The sequence below is a fragment of the Melitaea cinxia genome, chromosome 26, assembly GCF_905220565.1.
Source record: "Melitaea cinxia chromosome 26, ilMelCinx1.1, whole genome shotgun sequence".
NCBI classification, from domain to species: Eukaryota; Metazoa; Arthropoda; class Insecta; order Lepidoptera; family Nymphalidae; genus Melitaea; species Melitaea cinxia.
The window spans coordinates 4,076,260-4,099,367 of record NC_059419.1 but is presented as its reverse complement, the minus strand read 5'-3'; the positions used below and the strand labels follow the sequence as shown (position 1 = coordinate 4,099,367).

At 45.1% G+C, this 23,108-nt stretch overlaps 2 protein-coding genes across 2 annotated transcripts; both read left to right on the top strand.

Moving 5' to 3' along the window:
• The first annotated feature begins 179 nt into the window (after positions 1-179).
• Positions 180-9,053, top strand: LOC123666420 (serine/arginine repetitive matrix protein 2-like). Its single transcript, XM_045600512.1, has 8 exons — positions 180-202; positions 651-1,080; positions 1,513-1,845; positions 2,818-3,030; positions 7,640-7,775; positions 7,936-8,283; positions 8,317-8,664; positions 8,698-9,053. Exons 1-8 carry the CDS (start codon positions 180-182, stop codon positions 9,051-9,053), a joined length of 2,187 nt encoding a protein of 728 aa, XP_045456468.1.
• A 3,246-nt stretch (positions 9,054-12,299) lies between these two features.
• On the top strand, positions 12,300-15,367 carry LOC123666419. The gene has a single exon (XM_045600510.1). The coding sequence runs from the start codon at positions 12,323-12,325 to the stop codon at positions 15,365-15,367; it is 3,045 nt and encodes a 1,014-aa protein (XP_045456466.1). The 5' UTR covers positions 12,300-12,322.
• The last annotated feature ends 7,741 nt before the right edge of the window (positions 15,368-23,108 follow it).

Sequence of the window (23,108 nt, the reverse complement as noted above, 5' to 3'; positions counted from 1 at the left end):
CCCTACCTACCATGGTTTTATAGCTATTCTCTAGCTAAAGTTGTCTGGAAGAGATCGCCGCTTTAGCGACTAGGCCGCCTCTTGTTTATATTAATAATGGATTAGTCTCGTGATAGGCAGTAAAGACCAGATTAATATGCATTGAGGATTTGGTGGTATATTTTTTTTCTTCTCCCCAAATGCTTATTAATAGGAGAAAGTAGTTAGTCCATTGGTGGATAGTATACAGACTCCTAAATCGTTAAACTGTTTTTTAGCGGAGAGCTTAAATAATGCATTGTAATATTTTGCATATTTCTTAAAACACACAAAAGTATTTTTTTTTCAAGTAAGCATTCCGAGGGTTGAAGGGAATTCAAAGAAAACATTCCAAAGGTCTACTTGAAGTAGGTTTTAGTTGGAATTAAAATTCTTTTCCTTTTACTTATTAACGATTTCGGACATTGCGATTAAGTAGGAAGTTAACTTTTTAAAATTTAATAATATAAATATAGTTTGGGTGATTAAAAAATGTGTTTAATGCTAATTCTTAATTTCAAAATTTTAGACAAGAAAAAAGATAAGAAAATAAAGAAGAAGAAACAACAAAAACTGAAGAAAAAAGCACAGAAGAAAAAGAAGGTTAGAGTTCAATCAAGCTCTTCAAGTAGTTCGAGTAGCGACAGTAGTAGCGAGAGTGATTCAGAAAGTGATAGAAGATCTAATAAGATTAAGAAGAGGAAACAAGAAAGAAGGAAAAAAGCTAAGAAGCAAAGAAAACAATCATCTGATTCATCGCAAAGCGAAGAACTATTCGATGTAAATATCCTGAATAATATAAAAACTGAACGTTTGACGGATGACGAGAAAGGACAAAAATTGATGGAGTTTTCACCCCGTCGACAGAAACCGAGAGAGATAATAAATGTCAAAGAACTTCAAAATGATTTTGTAGAAAATATCCATATTAAGCAAGAAGTAGAAGACCCAAAGGAAGTACCTAACGACATAAAAGAAGATGACAAACAAAGTGAAGATTATGCTGAAATCAAGGAAGCAGTCGTAGAAAATACAGCTAAAGATGAGATCAAATTGCCTGAGGTAATAAATTATTTAATGTGCTTTTACGACGCCCGGATTCTCCCGTGTTGGAGATAAATTTATACCATAATACGTTTCGTATTGTAGAATTTGTTTAAATAAATAATTTAATATTCTTACCACTACGTCCGGATTCTTCCCAAGATCTATGAATGTTCCCTAAGAAACTTTAACTTTTTAAAACCAGTTTATCAGGTCTTAGCACTAGAAAATCGATATTAATATTTCGATGGCTCCTAAGTATACTGAGTCAACTAACAACTTTTGACTATTTAATTTTTTTAAGATATTAATAATATTTACTTCATTTCCTATCTACCTATGTAACAAAAAAATAAAGTTATTAGGAGTAGAGTTGACTCAGTATACTTAGGAGCCATCGATTTGGTGTAGTAGCACAACTATAAAATGGATGTGTGAATTTCTTCACAGGAACCTCCAGAGGAGAAGGTCACCAGTCCACCACAATCACAACCACCACCACAACCACCACCACAGCCACAGTCACAGCCACAACCACAGCCACAGCCACAGCTACAGCCACAGCCACAGCCACAGCCACAGTCACAGCCCCAGCCACAACCACAACCACAACCACCACCACAGCCACAGTCACAGCCACAGCCACAGTCACAGCCACAGCCACAGCCACAGCCACAGCCACAGCCACAGCCACACCCCGTCCCCGTTGGCCCCGTGCCCCCCCCTACCGACGAGTCGAACGCTTCTCAGTGCTCATCGCAAGAATCCGTGTGCAGTATGAAGGTAGGTTACACACATATTTCAGTATAATATTATTATATTCCTCTATAATATTATTATATGCCTCTATACTGTGGAACAAACTCCCAGAAAGTAACCAAAAAAGTCCTTCCCTTGTTTCCTTCAAACGTAAATTAAAGGAGCACTTTATTTCTCAAGTCAATTTACAATCATCTACTTAGAGAATATGTAAGTATATAATTACCTATCTATTATGTTATGTATTTGTATGTATTTATGTGTATATGTATGTATGTGTGTATGTATATATATATGTATATGTATGTATGTATAAATGTAAGGTATGTATGTATATGTAAGGTATGTATATGTATGATATGTATGTGTGTATGTATTTATACTTATAAGTTTGTAATACATTACAGTTATTCAACTATTTTCTCAATATTGTTATTTCTTGCACTGTGTCCCCTGCTATATGACACTCTCTTATTACCATTGGTTGACTGGAAGAGATCTCTTCTAGGGATAAGTCTACCTTTGCCATCAACTATATATGTAATTTTCTGTATATTCTGTTGTTAAGTGCAATAAAGTATATAATAATAATATTAGTCGTAGTAAAATTATTCTGTAAAAAACTTCGATAGTCTTCCAGTATGCTTATTGGGGTAGCGCAAAGCAGGAAATATCTTGCTTGAAATCTGGAGCAGCTTGACTGGGGAAGTAAACCTCGACTTTAAAGAAGATAATACTGCTCTCTAGTAGTATTATGTTTATGTGGCGCGTATAGTGGCTAGAGCTCCTGGAGAAGACCGGAGCTAGAATGCTTATGAGTCATTTGAGTTGGCCATGCTCCTGGTGTTGGCATCTGTGGGCTATGGTAACCGCTTACCATCAGGTGGCTAGTTGTATATAAAAAGTATCTACGATTACGATTATTATAGTACGATTTTTTAATATTTTATCATCCTTTGTGTACGGAATCCTAAAAAGAATAATTTTCGTATACAGGATGTTCCCTCATACGAAAAAGATGAGAGTCACTTGCGACCCTCATCGCAAAACTCAAACTACAGCTTCAACGACGTGATCGCCAGTCACGGCTCACTCTACCAGAAGCATGACCAAGAAAAGTTCACGGGTTTCATTGAGAGCTATGGCGCCGCCAGCTACGAGATGTACGAGCAGCTGGCCATGGCCTACCAGAGCGACGTGGCTAGCCAGGTGAGTGGATCGATAGGCAGGTAGAGCCAAAGAAATGACTTTTGCCAGATTTGAGATGTAGCTAAGTGGACTCGACCATATGGTCGACTCGTCCATTTAAATCATGATGTATAGCAAGTTTCATCGAATTTTTTCAGTCATTTTGTAAAGTCTTTCACAAATATGTGAATATTGTTACGTGTTAGGGTTCGAAAGTCTTGAAAAGAGTCAGCAGGTTTTTCTCTCCAAATCCTTCGAACCCTAACACGTAACAACACCCACTGGCGCTGTCACTAAGGCGTACTGGGCTCAATGGGACAGTCTGATACTTCAAAATGGAATACTCTACCGCAAATGGGAGAAGACTAACGGCAGAGAGTTCCACCTTCAGATAATTGTCCCAAGAACGAGGGTACCAGATGTTCTCCGTGAAATACATGATGGCGTATCAGGAGGTCGTCTAGGTGTCAAGAGGACGTTAACAAAAGTGCGAGAACGATTCTACTGGTTGCATTGTCGAGATGATGTACAGGATTGGTGCCGCAAATGTACTACTTGCGCTGCTGTAAAAGGACCACAGACCAGGAGCCGTGGGAATCTGCGGTTGTATAACGTCGGTGCACCGTGGGAACGAATTGCAGTTGACGTAGCGGGGCCATTTCCTGTAACGGAATCAGGAAACAAGTATTTTATGGTCGTCATGGACTACTTCACCAAATGGCCCGAAGTGTTCGCCATACCAAATCAAGAAGCTACAACAGTCGCTTCTAAGTTCGTTTTTTCGTTCGTCGCTTTGGTGTGCCTCTAGAAATCCATTCTGATCAGGGCAGGAACTTCGAATCGCAAGTATTCCAGGAAGTATGCAGAATTTTGGGCATGCATACGACGATGACCACTGCGTACCATCCACAGTCTGATGGAATGGTTGAGAGATTTAACCAGACCCTTGAGAGGCATTTGGCGAAATTGGTAGACGAAAAACAAAAGGATTGGGACAAGTATATACCACTCTTCCTTCTGTCGCACCGAACCGCCGAGCATGAGAGCATAAAAGCTACCCCGGCGTATGTCAATTACGGTAGAGAATTACGAATACCAGTAGACCTATTGACTGGAGGGTCACCGGAGGGACCAAATAACGTACAAGACTATGTCAGCGATTTAAGGGAAAAAATGCGCTATATACACGCCTTGGTTCGGGAAAATGGGTTACATTCAAGCGAGAACATGAAAACCAGATACGACCGGAGATCGAACACGAGCGGTTTCAAGGAAGGGTCTCTGGTGTGGCTGCATAACCCAACCCGCCGGAAAGGGAAATCTCCGAAGTTGCAGACCAAGTGGGACGGTCCATACAAAGTGGTTACCCGACTGAATGATGTGACTTACAGGATTCAAAAGCAACCTAGAGGGACATTCAAAGTGGTACACATAGACCGTTTGGCGCGTTACCATGGCAGTAACAACGATGCTCGGGACGAGCATCTCTAAGAGGGGAGTAGTGTTACGAACACACAAAGAAACTAGCGCCATCTAGCGGCAACCATTGAAACCACACAAAGACAGAGACCGCATGAAACTCTCTACTCAATACTAGATGGCGTTAGAGGAACTACTGTGGAACTATATAGAAGTATAGTCTCGAAAACCGGGTACATGCGCGAACTTTCCAGAATGGTCTGGGCCTCATGTCGGCCGATATAAATAGCCGCAGGTAGGCGAGCGAGTTCAGTTCAGTTTGAGCGATCTTCGAGGCGACTTCAAAGTGAAAACTAGTGATCAAGAGTGGTACCAGCGAAACCTACGACATTAGCTACGACTTAGGACATCGTTAGTGCTTAGTGTTTGAACCTAGTGCTTTGTGTTGGACGTAGTGCTAGTGAATAAAGTCTTGAAAAGAGTCAGCAGGTTTTTCTCTCCAAATCCTTCGAATCCTAACACGTAACAACTGGTGTCGGAAGTGAGATTTGGAGATGCCATTGACTCCGAGAGAAGACTGCAAGGACTTCAAGGGCGTCAGGTCAAGGGCACAACGAGCTGCGGAGGCCACAGCTACTGGGGACCAAGCCCCGCCCACCGTGGACCAAGCCCCGCCCACTGACCCCGCCTGTCATGCCCCGCCCACTGACCACGCCCCCATGCCCCGCCTACTCGGACTCAGGCCCCGCCCAGTCGGGCTCAGGCCCCGCCCACTCGGGCTGAGGCCCCGCCTACTCAGACTCAGGCCCCGCCTACTCGGGCTCAGGCCCCGCCCACCTTGTCTCAAGCCTCGCCCACTGGATACCACGCCCACCAGCGACACCGTAGCTTCTTCATAGATTCTTGCAAATCACTACGAATTTCAGCCCTTTGCTGCTCTTGTGATTCTTGCAATTTGAAACTTGTTTGTTCCATTAATTTAATTAAACTTTCTAATTGAAGAGTCACTTGAGTGTTTATAGAAGCTACGGTGTCGCTGGTGGGCGTGGTATCCAGTGGGCGAGGCTTGAGACAAAGTGGGAGGGGCCTGAGCCCGAGTAGGCGGGGCCTGAGTCTGAGTAGGTGGGGCCTCAGCCCGAGTGGGCGGGGCCTGAGCCCAGGTGGGCGGGGCCTCAGCCCGAGTGGGCGGGGCCTGAGTCCGAGTAGGCGGGGCCTGGGGGCGTGGTCAGTGGGCGGGGCATGACAGGCGGGGTCAGTGGGCGGGGCTAGGTCCACGGTGGGCGGAGCTTAGACCCCAGTAGCTGTGGCCTCCGCAGCTCGTTGTGCCCTTGTCCTGACGCCCTTGAAGTCCTTGAAGTCTTCTCTCGGAGTCAATGGCATCTCCAAATCTCACTTCCGACACCAGTTGTTACGTGTTAGGGTTCGAAGGATTTGGAGAGAAAAACCTGCTGACTCTTTTCAAGACTTTATTCACTAGCACTACGTCCAACACAAAGCACTAGGTTCAAACACTAAGCACTAACGATGTCCTAAGTCGTAGCTAATGTCGTAGGTTTCGCTGGTACCACTCTTGATCACTAGTTTTCACTTTGAAGTCGCCTCGAAGATCACTCAAACTGAACTGAACTCGCTCGCCTACCTGCGGCTATTTATATCGGCCGACACGAGACCCAGACCATTCTGGAAAGTTCGCGCATGTACCCGGTTTTCGAGACTATACTTCTATATAGTTCCACAGTAGTTCCTCTAACGCCATCTAGTATTGAGTAGAGAGTTTCATGCGGTCTCTGTCTTGTGTGGTTTCAATGATGTCCGCTAGATGGCGCTAATTTCTTTGTATGGTTGTAACAATATATTGCTTGTTTAATAGTGTTGTAATTTGACCTTGTTGAGAAATTAAAAATATTTATTGCTGCATTATGAGTAAGTTTTCCCTCGACGTTTTTCTCTACTGATGATCTAGAGTTTAACCCGGTGACAATAACGTTGGGTCATATTGACCCCAGACAATTTTAAATTGATATATTTTATTTTTGCTTCTGTAGAATGCTTCAAAAGTTTGCGTAGCTGGAGATATGACCTCCTTCTACCCACTTCATTGTTACGCTTAGTGCGACACCACGTGTGCTGGGAGATATAAGTGCGTCAAGTGAAAACGGGTAATAATGACCCAGCGTCATCGTTCGTGTAGTAATTTCGTGACTTACGTTTATTTGCTTATTTAGTGTCTAACGTTAATTTAGTTTGTTTTTTAAAAGGTTTTTAGTTAAAATGATCGTGACAAATGACCCAGCTAGAATCATGGCGTTGATAGAAGAGCCTAATAATAACAATGAAGACTCCTAATGTGATTCAGACGTGTATATTGACTACCATTTATCAGAACGCAGCAATGATAGTGAAAGTAAACATGAAGCTAGTGATACGGGTCATATTCAAATAATATCGATCATGCGTCCGTTTACCAAGTAAAGCTGATAGCTGACCTTAACCCGAACCTGAACTTAGTGGCATTTACAACGTGAGCAAAAGTTCAAAACGATAGCCAGTGACGATTTTATATGCAATGTTGATTATATCTGGCACAAATACGAATATAAATACAACGGGCCAAAAGCGCTGATACTAAAACATTTCCCAAAAAGCTGGGATTCACTCTTATACACGAGCATTTAAAAACTCGAAAGGCATATGTTTTACCTCGTCAATTGCGCAAAAGAATAGCGGATTTTGCTGGGTGACCCTAGTGAAGCGCCTCCCCAAAAAGTTTCAGGAACTTGCAAAAGATGTCAAGTATGTCTTGTCTCAAAAGGATAAGAGAAACGCCTCGCCCTTGTCATGCGTGGCACATTTACATTTCCCCAGATCGTTTGATTCCATATTGAAACATGCTATGTTTTCAAAATTGATTTTGCATGTGTTATTGAAAAAGTTGATAACAGTTTAATTTCTAGAATCTATTGTTATTATTTTTATTTTAATACCTAAACAAAGGACCCTTTTTAGTAAACAATCATTAAAATTAAGGTGACTTGCTATTTTTTTTGAAAAATTATTAATAAAGTTCGGCTCAATGTGACCCGGCGTCATCGTCTTAGTAATTATTTTACGTCATTTGCGCCGGGTTAAAAGACTACTTTCAGTATTCCCAATTATTGAAAATATTGTACATAATATAAGTGTAGTATATATAATCGACCCCTCCCCCCAGCGTGCATCCCCCCCGTGCGGCGAGCGCTCGCGGCCCATCGAGACGGTGGTGCGCGCGCGCTGCGGAGAGATCAAGTGCGACTGGCGCCCCGGGGACGTGCGCGCGCCCGCGCCCGCACCCCGGCCCTCGAGATGGGGTCAGTAGCTACACTTTGTTATACATCCCCCAGACGGTGGTGCGCGCGCGCTGCGGAGAGATCAAGTGCGACTGGCGCCCCGGGGACGTGCGCGCGCCCGCGCCCGCACCCCGGCCCTCGAGATGGGGTCAGTAGCTACACTTTGTTATACATCCCCCAGACGGTGGTGCGCGCGCGCTGCGGAGAGATCAAGTGCGACTGGCGCCCCGGGGACGTGCGCGCGCCCGCGCCCGCACCCCGGCCCTCGAGATGGGGTCAGTAGCTACACTTTGTTATACATCCCCCAGACGGTGGTGCGCGCGCGCTGCGGAGAGATCAAGTGCGACTGGCGCCCCGGGGACGTGCGCGCGCCCGCGCCCGCACCCCGGCCCTCGAGATGGGGTCAGTAGCTACACTTTGTTATACATCCCCCAGACGGTGGTGCGCGCGCGCTGCGGAGAGATCAAGTGCGACTGGCGCCCCGGGGACGTGCGCGCGCCCGCGCCCGCACCCCGGCCCTCGAGATGGGGTCAGTAGCTACACTTTGTTATACATCCCCCAGACGGTGGTGCGCGCGCGCTGCGGAGAGATCAAGTGCGACTGGCGCCCCGGGGACGTGCGCGCGCCCGCGCCCGCACCCCGGCCCTCGAGATGGGGTCAGTAGCTACACTTTGTTATACATCCCCCAGACGGTGGTGCGCGCGCGCTGCGGAGAGATCAAGTGCGACTGGCGCCCCGGGGACGTGCGCGCGCCCGCGCCCGCACCCCGGCCCTCGAGATGGGGTCAGTAGCTACACTTTGTTATACATCCCCCAGACGGTGGTGCGCGCGCGCTGCGGAGAGATCAAGTGCGACTGGCGCCCCGGGGACGTGCGCGCGCCCGCGCCCGCACCCCGGCCCTCGAGATGGGGTCAGTAGCTACACTTTGTTATACATCCCCCAGACGGTGGTGCGCGCGCGCTGCGGAGAGATCAAGTGCGACTGGCGCCCCGGGGACGTGCGCGCGCCCGCGCCCGCACCCCGGCCCTCGAGATGGGGTCAGTAGCTACACTTTGTTATACATCCCCCAGACGGTGGTGCGCGCGCGCTGCGGAGAGATCAAGTGCGACTGGCGCCCCGGGGACGTGCGCGCGCCCGCGCCCGCACCCCGGCCCTCGAGATGGGGTCAGTAGCTACACTTTGTTATACATCCCCCAGACGGTGGTGCGCGCGCGCTGCGGAGAGATCAAGTGCGACTGGCGCCCCGGGGACGTGCGCGCGCCCGCGCCCGCACCCCGGCCCTCGAGATGGGGTCAGTAGCTACACTTTGTTATACATCCCCCAGACGGTGGTGACACTCATATATAAATAAAGACATATATTATACCCAAACTCGATGCGGGAATCGAACTGTTATATACGTGTTATGTATGTAATAACCCTTACACTGGTGCCTCGTAAGCACTTTGAATTGAAGCTTATTAATCTCGAGTCTTCAGGGCTCAGTCTCCAGTCAACATCGGGTCAGACCACTTGCCTTTTCTATTTCCACTGTTTCAAAATAATAAAGTGACCCTTTTTCTAAATCAAGTTCATATTTCCTTTTATTCCTTTTTTTAAAAAAGGCTCAAATAGAAAGTCGTATAACATTGGTGGCAGCGTAAAGGGATCAGAAAATATAGGATCCCCGGTACGTCTCAAAGTATCTATATAGTGAAGTGAATATTGTGAACTTTCTCTCTGTATATCAAGAACTAAACCCTGTGTCGTGAACTTAAAGTCATAAAGAACCCTGTGTCGTGAATTCTATATCGCAAATCAACCTTGTTACGTGAGCTCTATATAACAAAACCAACTTTTGTGTAAGCTCACCATAAGAACTCTGTATCCTGCTAGAAGAAAATATACCTCCTGGTTCCTGCTACATCACTACCTGCTACTTCCGATCGAGACTATCATACATACCACATCTGAAGATGGTCTACAACATATTCGCCGTGATCCTGTAAGTCTTTGAACAATTTACTTCAGTGCATAAAGTGAACAATATATAAAATATATTAAAAGTGACGTGCTAAAATAAATAATTTTAATAATATTATAATTAACTCCCACATTGTAATCAGAGACCAGTGCAAGCTTGCTATCTCCGTATTAACGTCGAGACATTCTTATCTCTTTGTTTTGACTAACACGTATCCGATTTCATAAGTCATAATGCCTAAAGACGAACAAAGTTTAATGCAAGAAGTCGACATAAATATTTTAATTAAGTTTATAAATAGATTTGATGGTAACCGCGAAAAACTAAACTCATTTTTAAATAACTGCAGCAATGCAATTAAATTGTCATCACCGAACCAGCAGGACATTTTATTAAAATACATTATAAGTCAATTAGAAGGGCGTGCGGAAATAGCATGCTCTATTAAAGAGTTCGATAGTTGGCAACAGTTAGAGGACTTCTTAAAGGCGCAATTCGGCAATAAAAAGCACTATGCTGCACTGCTCTCCGATCTTCAAGGATGTCGTCAGCTAAATGGCGAAACAGTCAACCAGTTTGCTCTTAAAGTTGAAACCTGTCTATCTAAATTACTAACCGAAATAAACATATCAATACCAACACGAAGAAAAGGCGAACTGGCTGGCCGCGTCGCTGCAATGCAGGACCTAGCTTTACATACTTTTGTCATTGGCCTTAATCCGCGACTGTCTACGGTGGTCAGGTGTCGCGATCCCGATACACTAAACGACGCAATTAACTTTGCGGTATCCGAAGAGAAAATATATCTAGCTTCTTTAGGGAAGAACACGAATTTTCCCAGCAGTAACTCTAATCATCATCGTTTCCGTCAACCTCAATTTAAAACGCATGTTACACAAAGTAGGTCGTATAATAATAACAATATGACAACATTTCCACCTAGGGCTGTTAATCCAATAGTATGTCGATATTGCAAATCTCCGGGCCACTCAATTGAATCGTGCCGAAAACGTGAATATAATAATTCCAGATTCAAAAACAATAATCATCAACCCAACTTACCATCGGTTCCTTCGGCTCCTTTTCGAAACCAACCGATTCACGCGATCTCCTCACCCGAAGACTATGGCGTTGATGAACGGGACGCATCTTTAAACGAATGAAGGGCTCTCGACGGTGTCTCCCGAGCCCGAAGTTCCGACCATTGCTTCTAAATCCAAACGACACCACTGCATCCGCTGTATCCGCTGTATCCACTGCATCCACTGTATCTACTGTATCCACTGTATCCACTGTATCCACTGTATCCGACCAATCTAACCGACAGGGTAACCAGCCCCAAACTGACAGATTGTGTTCCACTGTATCCAACCAATCTAACCGACAGGGTAACCAGCCCCGAACCGACAGATTGTGTCCCACTGTATCCTCTGTATCTATACACCATTCCAAACCAAATCCTGTAAGAAATCCTATAAATACTAAATCACTTGCATCTACCATATCCAAAGATCATACTTCTCTCAAAACTCTTAATACGTCTTCTGCGTCTACCCAGCCTAGAAATTCTATAAAATCTAATTGTAAGACAAATAATGATATAAAAATTCATAATATTTCATCAAATGTACTAAGAAAATCTTTACCTTATATCGAAGTCCAAACATCCATATCCACTAAACCATTAATGCTACTCGTCGACAGTGGCGCATCTATAAGCCTTATAAAAAAATCGTCGGTAGAAAATTCACCTGTAGTAGAGAAGGACATTGTCACTTTCACTGGAATAAATTCGATAAACAATCCTATGAAATCATTAGGTCGTATACCAATACAATTTAACTCACTGAGTCACGATTTCCATATTATTCCCGATATAGATTTTCCTTACGATGGTATCGTGGGAAATGACCTTTTATCTAAAAATAAATCCAAAATCGATTACAAAAACGAAATACTTACAATAGGAACAGTTGAGATTAATCTAAAATTTACCGAACCGATTTATGTAATTATACCCCGTACTGAAACCATTATAGAATGTTCTGTGTCCAATCCAGAAATAAAAGAAGGACTTGTACTAGACCAAAACCCTGTTGAATCTATCCTTATCGCTAATTCCATTGTGAAAGTTAAACCTAATTCAAGAATCAATATTTCTGTTGTAAATATCTCTGAATCCCCCATTACTCTTAACTCAGATTTAAAATTAAAACTCACACCTATGGAAACACAAAACACTCACCAAATATTTCACACGTCCCATTCGGATAACACCGAAATCAACGCAACTAATCGAACTGACAAAGTACTAGATCTCCTAAGAATATCACACCTTAATAATGAAGAACGAGATTGTCTGTTCGATCTCTGTGCCAATTTCTCTGACATTTTTCACCTTCCTGATGATAAACTAACATGTACTAACGCTATAACACACGAAATTCCTACCACTTCCTCGATACCCATCAACACAAAATCATACCGATTTCCTGCTGTACACAAACCAGAAGTCGAATCCCAGATTAATAAAATGCTTAACGACGGAATCATCAAACCATCAACATCACCATGGTCGTCTCCAATTTGGATAGTTCCAAAAAAAATGGATGCCTCTGGTCAACGTAAATGGCGTGTAGTTATCGACTACCGTCGTTTAAATGATATTACAATTGGTGACTCTTACCCGATTCCCAATATTTCCGAAATTCTAGACCAGTTGGGTAAGTGCAAATATTTTAGTACCTTAGATCTATCATCCGGCTTTCATCAAATAAAACTAGCTGAAGCCGACGCTCCAAAAACTGCCTTCACCGTTCCTCAAGGACACTTCGAATTTACTCGAATGCCGTTCGGGCTTAAAAACGCCCCCTCTACTTTTCAAAGATTAATGAACACCGCTTTATCCGGACTGTCGGGTATTCAATGCTTTGTGTATCTAGACGACATAGTCATCTATTCTTTTGATCTTGAAACTCACACTAAAGCCCTCACTAACGTTTTCGATAGACTCCGTCACTTTAACCTTAAACTCCAGCCGGAAAAATGCGAATTTTTCCGGAAGGAAGTATCTTATCTAGGCCATATCATTACTGACGAGGGTGTAAAACCAAATCCCGAAAAGACCAAAGCAGTCCAAAATTTTCCCAGACCCAAATGCCGAAATGATATTCGATCTTTTATGGGATTAGTTTCGTATTATCGCCGTTTCATCCCAAACCTATCAAAAATTGCTAAACCGCTTACAAATTTACTACGAAAAGACATCGAATTTATCTGGCAAAATGAACAACAATTAGCTTTTGAAAAATTAAAAAATTGTCTTACCACCGCTCCCATTTTAGCTTATCCAGACTTCACTCAACCATTCAACCTTACATGCGATGCCTCAAATCACGCTATTTCAGCTATTTTATCACAGGGCCCAATAGGAAAAGACCGTCCCATTGCTTATGCATCGAGAACACTCAACAAAGCCGAATGCAATTATAGTGTCACTGAGAAAGAGTGCTTAGCAATCATCTGGGGCACTAAAACGTTTAGGCCATATTTGTACGGCAATAAATTTAACATCTTAACCGACCACAGGCCCTTAAAGTGGCTATTTAATTGCAAAGACCCCAGCTCTAAATTAGTCAGATGGCGGTTAAAACTGGAGGAATTTGACTACAACATCGAATATAAAAAAGGTAAAATTAACAGCAACGCCGACGCTTTATCCCGATTCCCAGTCCATCCTCTCATTGAAAAGTCTAATCCCGAAAATAAATCAAGCCAAAACGAAATTCCAACTCCTAACGATGCTGATCTAAGATCCTCAATGGATGATAACCCCTCTCTCCCGTTCAGTCCCCTCACTTTAGAAGACTTAAATATTGAACTCCCTACTAACTCTGATGGAGAGAACAGCAACTTACCTCCCATAGACCTCCTTGACGATGACGATCTATTTTCTAATATTCACGACTTAGAAAATGAAAATAACTTACCCTCATTAAATTTACAACATCCTATGCCTTCTTCTTCTAAACCAGCAATCCAAGAAAAGTCACCTGATCAATCACAATCTACAGACAAAGCGAATCCCAAATCCCCACTTATTCTCAACGATGACTATAACGCATTCCTAAAAGCATTTTCGAATAAAGACGAAATATTTAACACGATAATAAATGAACATAACGAAAGCCTTCTCAAAAGCAATTCCAAGGTTATCCTAGTCCCAACATCAATAGACTTTGACGACTCAAACCCTTATCTACAAGATATCCTTTCTACAGTGGAAGACTCCTCTGACATACTTAACTCCGAAAGAGAACTTCATTCGTTTAAGAAAATAGAAATTAAAGGAAAAATATTTTATCTTCTTTTTACTAAAGTCTACTATTTCGATGACTGCACGTATCCAGACATATTTAAAGCACTTAAGTCCACTAGAGATGATATTGTTTTGACCGGTGATATTAATGAAATAGCTATATCTGATTTTAAAAACTCATTTGAGCAACATTCTTTTGTAAAAATATACGGTATGTTAATGTACCTATTCAATCATACGAATATTACAGTAAATATACATCACAATACCATTATATATCCAGTTCCAACCGAGATCGCAAAAATCCTGAAAGAAAATCACGATATCCCAATCGCTGGGCATTTAGGCTCCAACAGAATGTACAACAGAATTAAAGAACGTTACTATTGGAAAAATATGCGTGCAGACATTGAGAATTATGTGAAAAGTTGTAAGCTATGTCAATCAAATAAAGCCTTACGGAAGATAAATCAAGCTCCAATGCAGATAACAACAACCTCTACACGTCCTTTTGAAAGAATAAGCCTTGACTTAGTTGGTCCTTTACCTGAGGCTGGGCTAACAAAACTTAAATTTATACTAACCCTCCAGGACGATTTGACAAAATTTTCTACAGCATACCCTATCACTAACGCCACGGCTGAAGAGACCTGCGAATGTTTAGTTCACTTCATTTCCCTATTTGGAATTCCAAAAACTATTCTGACCGATCAAGGAACTAATTTCACCGCCGAACTGTTTAAGCGCACTTGCGAATTCCTAAAAATTAAGCAAATATGGTCCTCACCTTATCACCCGCAGACCCAAGGTGCTCTAGAAAGGAGTCACTCGACCCTAAAAGAATATCTTAAATCTTACGTAAATGAAAACCAAACTAATTGGCATAAATATGTATATACCGCAATGTTGACATATAACAGCAGTGTCCACACAACTACTAAATTCACTCCTTACGAACTTCTCTTCGGTCATAAACCATTTATTCCAGATTCGATATTCGATTCTCGTCCCGACGTTACATACCCCGAATATACAAAAATGCTACACCATCGTTTAAAAGTATCTCGTGAAAAGGCGCTTCAGAACATTAACGCTTCCAAAGAAAGATCAAAAACTTATTATGATAAACACTCTCGCCCAATCCAATACAAAGTAGGCGATTACGTTTATTTAAAAAACCACGTGAGACTACGTAAAGCCCTTTCACCACTTTGGAAAGGTCCTTACAAAATTGTCAAAATCCACGGCAACAACACTCTTTCCCTCCTAATTAACCGACGTCATGTCAAACATCATTATGATGAAATAAAACCTGCACATGACGTAGATTAAATTAAAATTAGTAGTTAAATTGTAATTAGTTTATATTTTCTCCTTTTAATCCTTATTAGTCATAAATTTACAAAACATACAATATCATTTTCTGTTTTCGCTATTTTTCAGAATCTCTACAACTTGTAACAATATCGCCTTTGCAGAAGCTCAAAATAAGTATATAACAAACATCGACAGAAGCCCAGGTATTTTATTTGATCCTGTGGGCACATTAAGAATCATTAATGACCAATTCCACATTGTTATTCCTTCAGAAATAATCCCAATTCAACACCATCTTGACAATATTCATGAAGTGTTTAACACAATTAGATTTTACTGCAGGGAAAATGACGAAATAAGTATACTACGATGTCATAATATGTTACAACCCTTAGAAGCTCTTTACAACGACATTCAACGCGATTTTATGTCAATTTCTCATATAATTTCTAATAGTATAACAAAAAGATCCGCATGGTTTTCCGGTATAGGAGTAGTCTTTAAACACATATTTGGCACATTAAATGAAGATGATGCTGAAAATTACGATAAAGCTATTCAAGCTCTGTATAGCAATGACAAAAAGATTACTGATTCATTAACAAAGATAATTACAGTTTCTCAATCCGCGATCAGTAATGTTAATAAATCTTTGCATGAAATTAACCTGAACCAAGCAAAGTTAAATGACGTCGTTGACCAATTAAAAATGTCAATCATTAATGTAACCCATAAATTTAATACTGTTACTGTAGAAAATATGTTTAATGGTATTCTAAATGCATTACAATCAAGTTTATTTACGTTGTCCTTTAGAGTCGAAGATTTACTAAATTCCATTTTATTTGTAAAAAGCAATATTCTACACCCATCAATTCTGACACCGAATCAATTGTATAATGATATTGTTAATAATCTTAAGTTAATTCCTAAGTATAGAGATTTTCCTGTAAGTTTAGATATAAGCAATATACATACTTTTATTAATATAGCCGATTTAACATGTTATTACCTAAATAATAGAATAATGTTTATAGTTAAGCTTCCTTTAGTAGACCTACAGCAATTTAATGTATATAAAAACATACCTTTACCAACCCCACACGACAGCGACAAGTTGAACTCGTTTGCTATGATTCTTCCTTCAGAACAGTTCCTGGCTCTTAGTATAGATAGATTATCATATACTTACCTTAGTAATCTACATACTTGTAAAAAGATACTTACCGAAACTTACCTTTGTGAAATCACAGATGTCTACGCTGTACTTAATAATCCCTCCTGTGAAGTAGAAATTATCACCCAAGCCTTGTCATCAATTCCTGAAAATTGCCCTTATAATTTTATCTTTGGAGATGTAGATATTTGGCACAGATTAAACAATAATAAATGGGTATTTGTCCAAACAAAACCCTCAAAACTATCTATAGAATGTGATCACAATATATTTGAATTTGTAATATCCGGTACAGGTATCCTTAATATTCCTTCTCAATGTACAGCCTTCTTTAAGAATCTAAAATTAGTTGCAAAAACATATCCAAAAATTAATGTTCCCTCTATATCCTCAGACTTTAATATAATTAATGATAGTTGTTGTAGTTTTAATCGGCTTAAGAAAATAAATATTGATATACCAACTCCTAAAATTAAAAGTGTTAGTCTAGATAATTTAAAAACTTTTAAAATTGTATCCGATGAAATAATTGATAACTTGAAAGTTGTTGAAAAACCTAGCAACTTTAATAATCATGTAAGTTTTCCTATTATTAGTATATTATCTTTAATTGTATGTATCTCCTTAGTTTTAAGCTATTTTTGTAAAAGGGGCAAGTGTTCTAAAAAGCTCGTGGTTAATCCTATAACAGAGAATATTACAGATAACGATAATCCTGATATTGAACTTAGACCAGTTTCAACTATTCCGCGTTTACGTACTGAATAATTACTACCGGAAACTTACATTTTCCGTAAGTTTCCCTCTTAACCGGGGGGCTGTTATATACGTGTTATGTATGTAATAACCCTTACACTGGTGCCTCGTAAGCACTTTGAATTGAAGCTTATTAATCTCGAGTCTTCAGGGCTCAGTCTCCAGTCAACATCGGGTCAGACCACTTGCCTTTTCTATTTCCACTGTTTCAAAATAATAAAGTGACCCTTTTTCTAAATCAAGTTCATATTTCCTTTTATTCCTTTTTTTAAAAAAGGCTCAAATAGAAAGTCGTATAACAGAACGCTCAATCCCCTAAACATAAAGCAGACAATCTGAGCACTACAAACTGCGCAAACGAGCTAGTCGTATAATAAGTATATTTCATTATAATAATGTAAAAATTGTTTTTTTGTAGGTTTGAAGCCAGGTGAAGTAAACATAGTCTTAACTGGTGAAGGGACACATTTTCCATCAGAGGAGCCTCAACCAATTTATCAGATCCAGAGCATCGCCAATCGTACTGACAATAGTATCAATTCTGGGTAATCAAAATTTCTGACTTTTTACTTATATTAACATTTTAATCGATGGTAAATTCACATTGAAACATAGTTAAATTTACATAGACTAATAATATTATAATTTGTAAAAACGTAACCCACAAGGTCTTTGAATACTATTTAAATAAAGAAAATTTTGATTCTAATTGAATCATCATACGTGCAGAAGAATTTGTTTAATGGTAAACTCATAAAAGAAGATGTCGGAAGGGGTGGGGCACAGTAGAAAATATTCTACTTAAAATCTGGAGCAGCCCGACTGGGGAAGTACTCGACCCTACAGAAGATCACAGCTAACTAATGAAATTCTCAAGTGATGTTTGTTGCTGTGGAGAGTAAGGCGGCCAGAGATTTAGAGAGGGTCGAGGGAAGGGTCGGCGACGCGCTTGTGATGCTTCTGGTGTTGCAGGCGCCATAACCGTTATAGGCTATGGCAACTGTTTACCATCAGGTCAACCGCACGCTTGTTTGCCGACCAAGTTGTATGAAAAAAAAAAACGTTTACATCTCATTATTCTTACGATGTGTAGAGAAACCAGGCATAACGCTATATTTATTTCTCAGATACGATGAAGCGTACGAGGACATGTACGGCGCTTCCGATCGTTTGCAGTACGGCGACTGTTTCTCAGCGAACTTCGAGACAAACGTATCGCGCCCGACTTCCGCCAACATTGCCGTTACCGCCGTCGACACTGACGTCGCCGATAATGACACCAGCAACGATAAACTCCGCGTCTTCCCCAGGACCAGCTCTTTGGACGACAGGATCAACCAGGCGTTAAGGGAGACGGGTAAGTGTGTGTGTGGATGTGGGCGTGACTGCGTGTGCATGTTTTTATTTTTTTTTATTTTTTTTTTTTTATTTTTTTTTTTATTTTTTTTTTTTATTTTTTATAAAAATATATTGTCAATTCAATCTAAATTGATTCTTACTCGGAGCTATTGTGTCTATTTATGCATATCATGGTTTCATGTCCGTATTGTGTATCATAGGTTTTCACGTAGGTTGGTTTAGTTACATAAGGGGGAGTCCCCAAGTGTTTGATAAGTACGTCCTCGTCGTCTCCCCTGGACCCCGTCCTGACCCCGGTAACGCAGGTGGCAGGCGGGTGACTGAACCTTGCAAACTATACTTGGTGATCGATTGTTGTGTGCGCTTCACGAATATTTTGACGCGATGCTGTTGCGATCCCGTACCAAAGGCCCTTCTCAGGGCCAAGCCGACGGCCCTTCTCAGGGCCAACCCAACGGCCCTTCTCAGGGCCAACCCAACGGCCCTTCTCAGGGCCAACCCAACGGCCCTTCTCAGGGCCAACCCAACGGCCCTTCTCAGGGCCAAACCCAAGGCCCTTCTCAGGGCCAACCCCAAGGCCCTTCTCAGGGCCAACCCCAAGGCCCTTCTCAGGGCCAAGCTGAGGCCGACCGTCGTTTGGACGAGTCTAACGTCGAGTCTGACCTCGAAATGGACGTATCTATTAAGGGCTCTTCTCAGGGCCGTACCGAGGCGAAGAAGCGATCGTCCTCCTCCGTTTTCTTCGTGGGTTCGGACACGGAGACGGAGGAGACGGAAGTCTCGAAAACTATCACTGCCAGGCGTGGGAGGCCGTTGGGCTCGAAAGCAGGCTCGAGTTCAAGGGCAAAATTTTTAAAATCTGCTCCGGCGACTGTTTTCGATGATCTGGAGGCTGTACTGCGTGGCAGGCAGTACAGGCCAGGTAGCGCTACGGAAGGGACGACTCCGATTTCCTCTGGAAACGAGTCCGATTACCTAGCGGCGTTGGATACCAGCGCATTAAATGCGCAGGAGCTGCGTGCGCGCGCAGGTGAGGGCCTTGCCTGCATTATAGAGGTTGCCAAAAAGTCCGGCAACCTCAAGGGGGAGTTTGTGGCCCGACTGAAGAGGTCCGCCAAGACCCTTACCGAGGTGGTTGACGCGCTCTCGAGCCGAAGCGAAGCCGAGGAGTCGAGGCGGTTGAGAACCGAAAATCGCCGCCTCAAACTGGAAGTGGAGGCCTTGAAGGTAGAGGTCAAAGCGTGGCGGCGCGGCGTCACCGAGGCCAGGACTGATGCGGTTGCGGCTACTACCGCCGCTGCCACCGCTACTGATGCCGGAGCGCGAACGCCGTCTACGCCCTCGCTGGGTTTAGAGCTGGTCGAGGAAATAAGATCCTTGACCTGCTCACTCGGTGACAGGCTTAATACTCGGCTAGCGGGGATCGAGGCCCGTCTGCTGCCGGCCCAGACCTCGTGTCCTACACCAAGGGCAAAGGTAGTGGCATCCACACCACCTAAGACGTCACCTGCACCTCGTGGTCCCGAGACGACAGCCACTCCCTCGGTGGCCCCGTCCACTGCCGCCCAGGAGGAAACCTGGGCAACAGTAGTTAGGAAAGGAAAGGGCAAGGGGAAGGGAAAGTCCTCCACCCCTGCCCCTGCACCTGCGACGAAGTCAGCCGCCAAGCCGACCACTGCATCGTCTGCAAAGCAGGCCGCCAAGTCGACCGCGAAGACGTCCGCGAAGTCAACCGCCATGCCGTCCGGAAAGCCGGCTGCGAAAGCGACTGCCAAGCCGAAGTTAAAGACGCCGAAGACCGCGGCAGTCGTTCTTCAGCTGCAGCCGGAGGCCGTGGAAAGGGGGCTGACGTACAGCTCCGTCCTTCGGACGGCCCAGGAAAAAGTCGACCTCCAAGAGCTGGGTATCGACCAAATCCGTTCCCGGCAGACGGCCACGGGGGCGAGAATGCTGGAGATCTCTGGCTCTGAAAGGAATGCGAAGGCGGACAGGCTCGCGGAATCGCTTCGTGGAGCCCTGTCTGGGGTGGCGAATATCGTCAGGCCCGTCAAATCTGCGGAGGTGCGGATTTCGGGCCTGGACGAAACGGCCACTAAGGAGGGAGTGGCAGCGGTGGTCGCCAAAGCAACGGGAATTGACGTCGGGCTCGTAAAGGCCGGAGCATTACGCTCCGGCTTCTATGGCACGAGCTCCATCGTGGTCTCCTGCCCGATTTCGGCAGCGAAAACGCTGACCGAAAAGGGCAGGCTACTGATCGGATGGAGTTCAGCACGCGTGACGGCTTTGGAGGCACTGCCCATGCGCTGCTTCAAGTGCATGGGACTGGGCCACACGCGCCTTCAGTGTCCAGCGTCGGTGGACAGGGGTGACCTGTGCTTCCGATGCGGACGTGCAGGCCACAAGGCAGCTGCGTGTGAAGAGGTCACCCCGCGCTGCGCTATTTGCGTGGAGTCCGGCAAGCCCTCCGACCACAGGATGGGCGGTCGTAGGTGCAAGCCTGCGAAGATAAAGTGTAGATCCGCAGGGGCCCGGGCCACCCCAGCGGCTGCGAGCCAGATCGGCAAGGAGGGGGTCGTCCCTTCGGTGGCGGACGGTGAGGAGGTTGTGATGTCTGAATAGTATGGACCAGATCAGACATCACAACTTCCTCCAGGCGAACCTGAACCACTGCGCCCGGGCCCAAGATCTGCTCATGCAGGCCTTGGCGCAGTGGCGCATAGACGTGGCAGTGGCGGCGGAACCGTACTTCGTTCCTAGCTCACACCCTTGTTGGGCTGCGGACCTGAACGGCACCGTTGCCATTGTGAGTCGATCCAATGACGGCAGCCTCCCCTTCTCAGTCGAAGAGAGGGGACCCGGGTACGTGGTGGCCAAGTGGGGAGAGTATGCTGTGGTGGGCGCATACTTCTCCCCCAACAAAACCGTAGCGGAGCTGGAGGCCTTCTTAGACCTCCTAGTCGCTGCGGTTGGAAGACAGGCACCACGTCAGGTCGTCCTCCTCGGCGACCTGAACGCCAAGGCCCGGGACTGGGGCAACCCCTTCACTGACTCTCGCGGGGAAGTAGTCAGGGAGTGGGCAGTCACTGCGGGCTTGACCCTGTTAAACACGGGGTCGGCCCACACGTGCGTGCGACACAACGGGGGGTCCGTGGTGGACGTATCGTTCGCTTCCCCGTCCATCGCCGCACGTGTGCAAACTTGGAGAGTGCTGTCGGAGGTGGAGACTCTCTCGGATCACAAGTACGTGAGGTTCGAGGTTTCCACCTCCCACAGCCGAGGTGCGCCTCGGCACGCGGCGTTGCAATTTCCGCGCTGGGCCGTCACCCGCCTCGACGTGGAGTTGGCGAAGGAAGCGGCGATCGTCCAATTGTGGTCCGCTACTCCTATGCACCCGGAGGTAGACATTGCGGCGGATCACTTCCGCGATGCGGTGACGGCCGTGTGCGACGCGGCCATGCCGAGGTTCCGGCACCGTCCCGAACGCCGCGGGGTCTATTGGTGGAGCTCGGAGATCGCGGAACTCCGAGCCGCCTGCACAGCGGCAAGGCGACCCTACGGACACTGTAGGAGGCGACGCCACGGCCGGACAGACGAGCAGATGCCAGCCGTGGAGTTGGAGGTCGAGCGCCACCTATACGAGGCGTACCGCGACGCCAAGCGCAAACTACAGCTGGCCATCGTCAAGGCCAAGTCACAAGCCTTCAACGAAGCCCTGGCGAGCCTCGACAGGGATCCATGGGGGCGTCCGTACAAGGCTGCCCGGAAAAACTTCCGGCATCAGACGCCCCCGGTCGCCGAGTCGTTGGACCCCGTGGTCCTGAACAGGGTGTTGGGCGGGCTTTTCCCCGCAAGAGACCCCAACCACTCCCCCCCGCTCATGGACGTTTCCCCTCTCGTCGAGGAACTAGACGAGGGCTCCATCCCGCCTGTGTCGGAGGCGGAAATGGAGGTTGCAGTCCGCCGCCTGCATGGAAAGAGGACTGCGCCCGGCCCGGACGGCATCCCGGGCCGGGTGCTGGGAATCGCCCTCCAGGAGATGGGTGATCGGCTTCGGGAGTTGTTCAGCGCTTGCCTCGCCTCTGGGCGATTCCCGAAGCCGTGGAAGAAGGGACGGCTGTGCCTGTTGCGGAAGGAGGGGCGACCCGTCGACTCGCCCTCCGCATACAGGCCCATCGTCCTGCTGGATGACGCGGGCAAACTCCTGGAGAGAGTTGTGGCTTCCCGTGTCGTCCGGCACCTGGAGGTAACTGAGCCCGGGTTATCCGAGGCCCAGTACGGGTTCAGAGCGGGGCGGTCCACATTAGACGCCCTGCTCTGGCTTAAAAGATGGACGCAGGCGGCGGTCCGCGACGGGGAGAAGGCGTTGGCTGTCTCGCTTGACATCGCTAACGCCTTTAACAGCCTACCACACGCGACGATACTGGAGGCACTCCGCTACCACCGGGTGCCTCTGTATCTGCGGAC

Coding starts and splice junctions, on each gene's coding strand:
- LOC123666420 (XM_045600512.1), top strand. CDS start 180: ATGCTTATTAATAGGAGAAAGTA. Junction 1,081..1,512: donor ATGAGATCAAATTGCCTGAG/GTAATAAATTAT, acceptor ATTTCTTCACAG/GAACCTCCAGAGGAGAAGGT. Junction 1,846..2,817: donor AATCCGTGTGCAGTATGAAG/GTAGGTTACACA, acceptor TTTCGTATACAG/GATGTTCCCTCATACGAAAA.
- LOC123666419 (XM_045600510.1), top strand. CDS start 12,323: ATGGATGCCTCTGGTCAACGTAAATGGCGTGTAGTTATCGACTACCGT.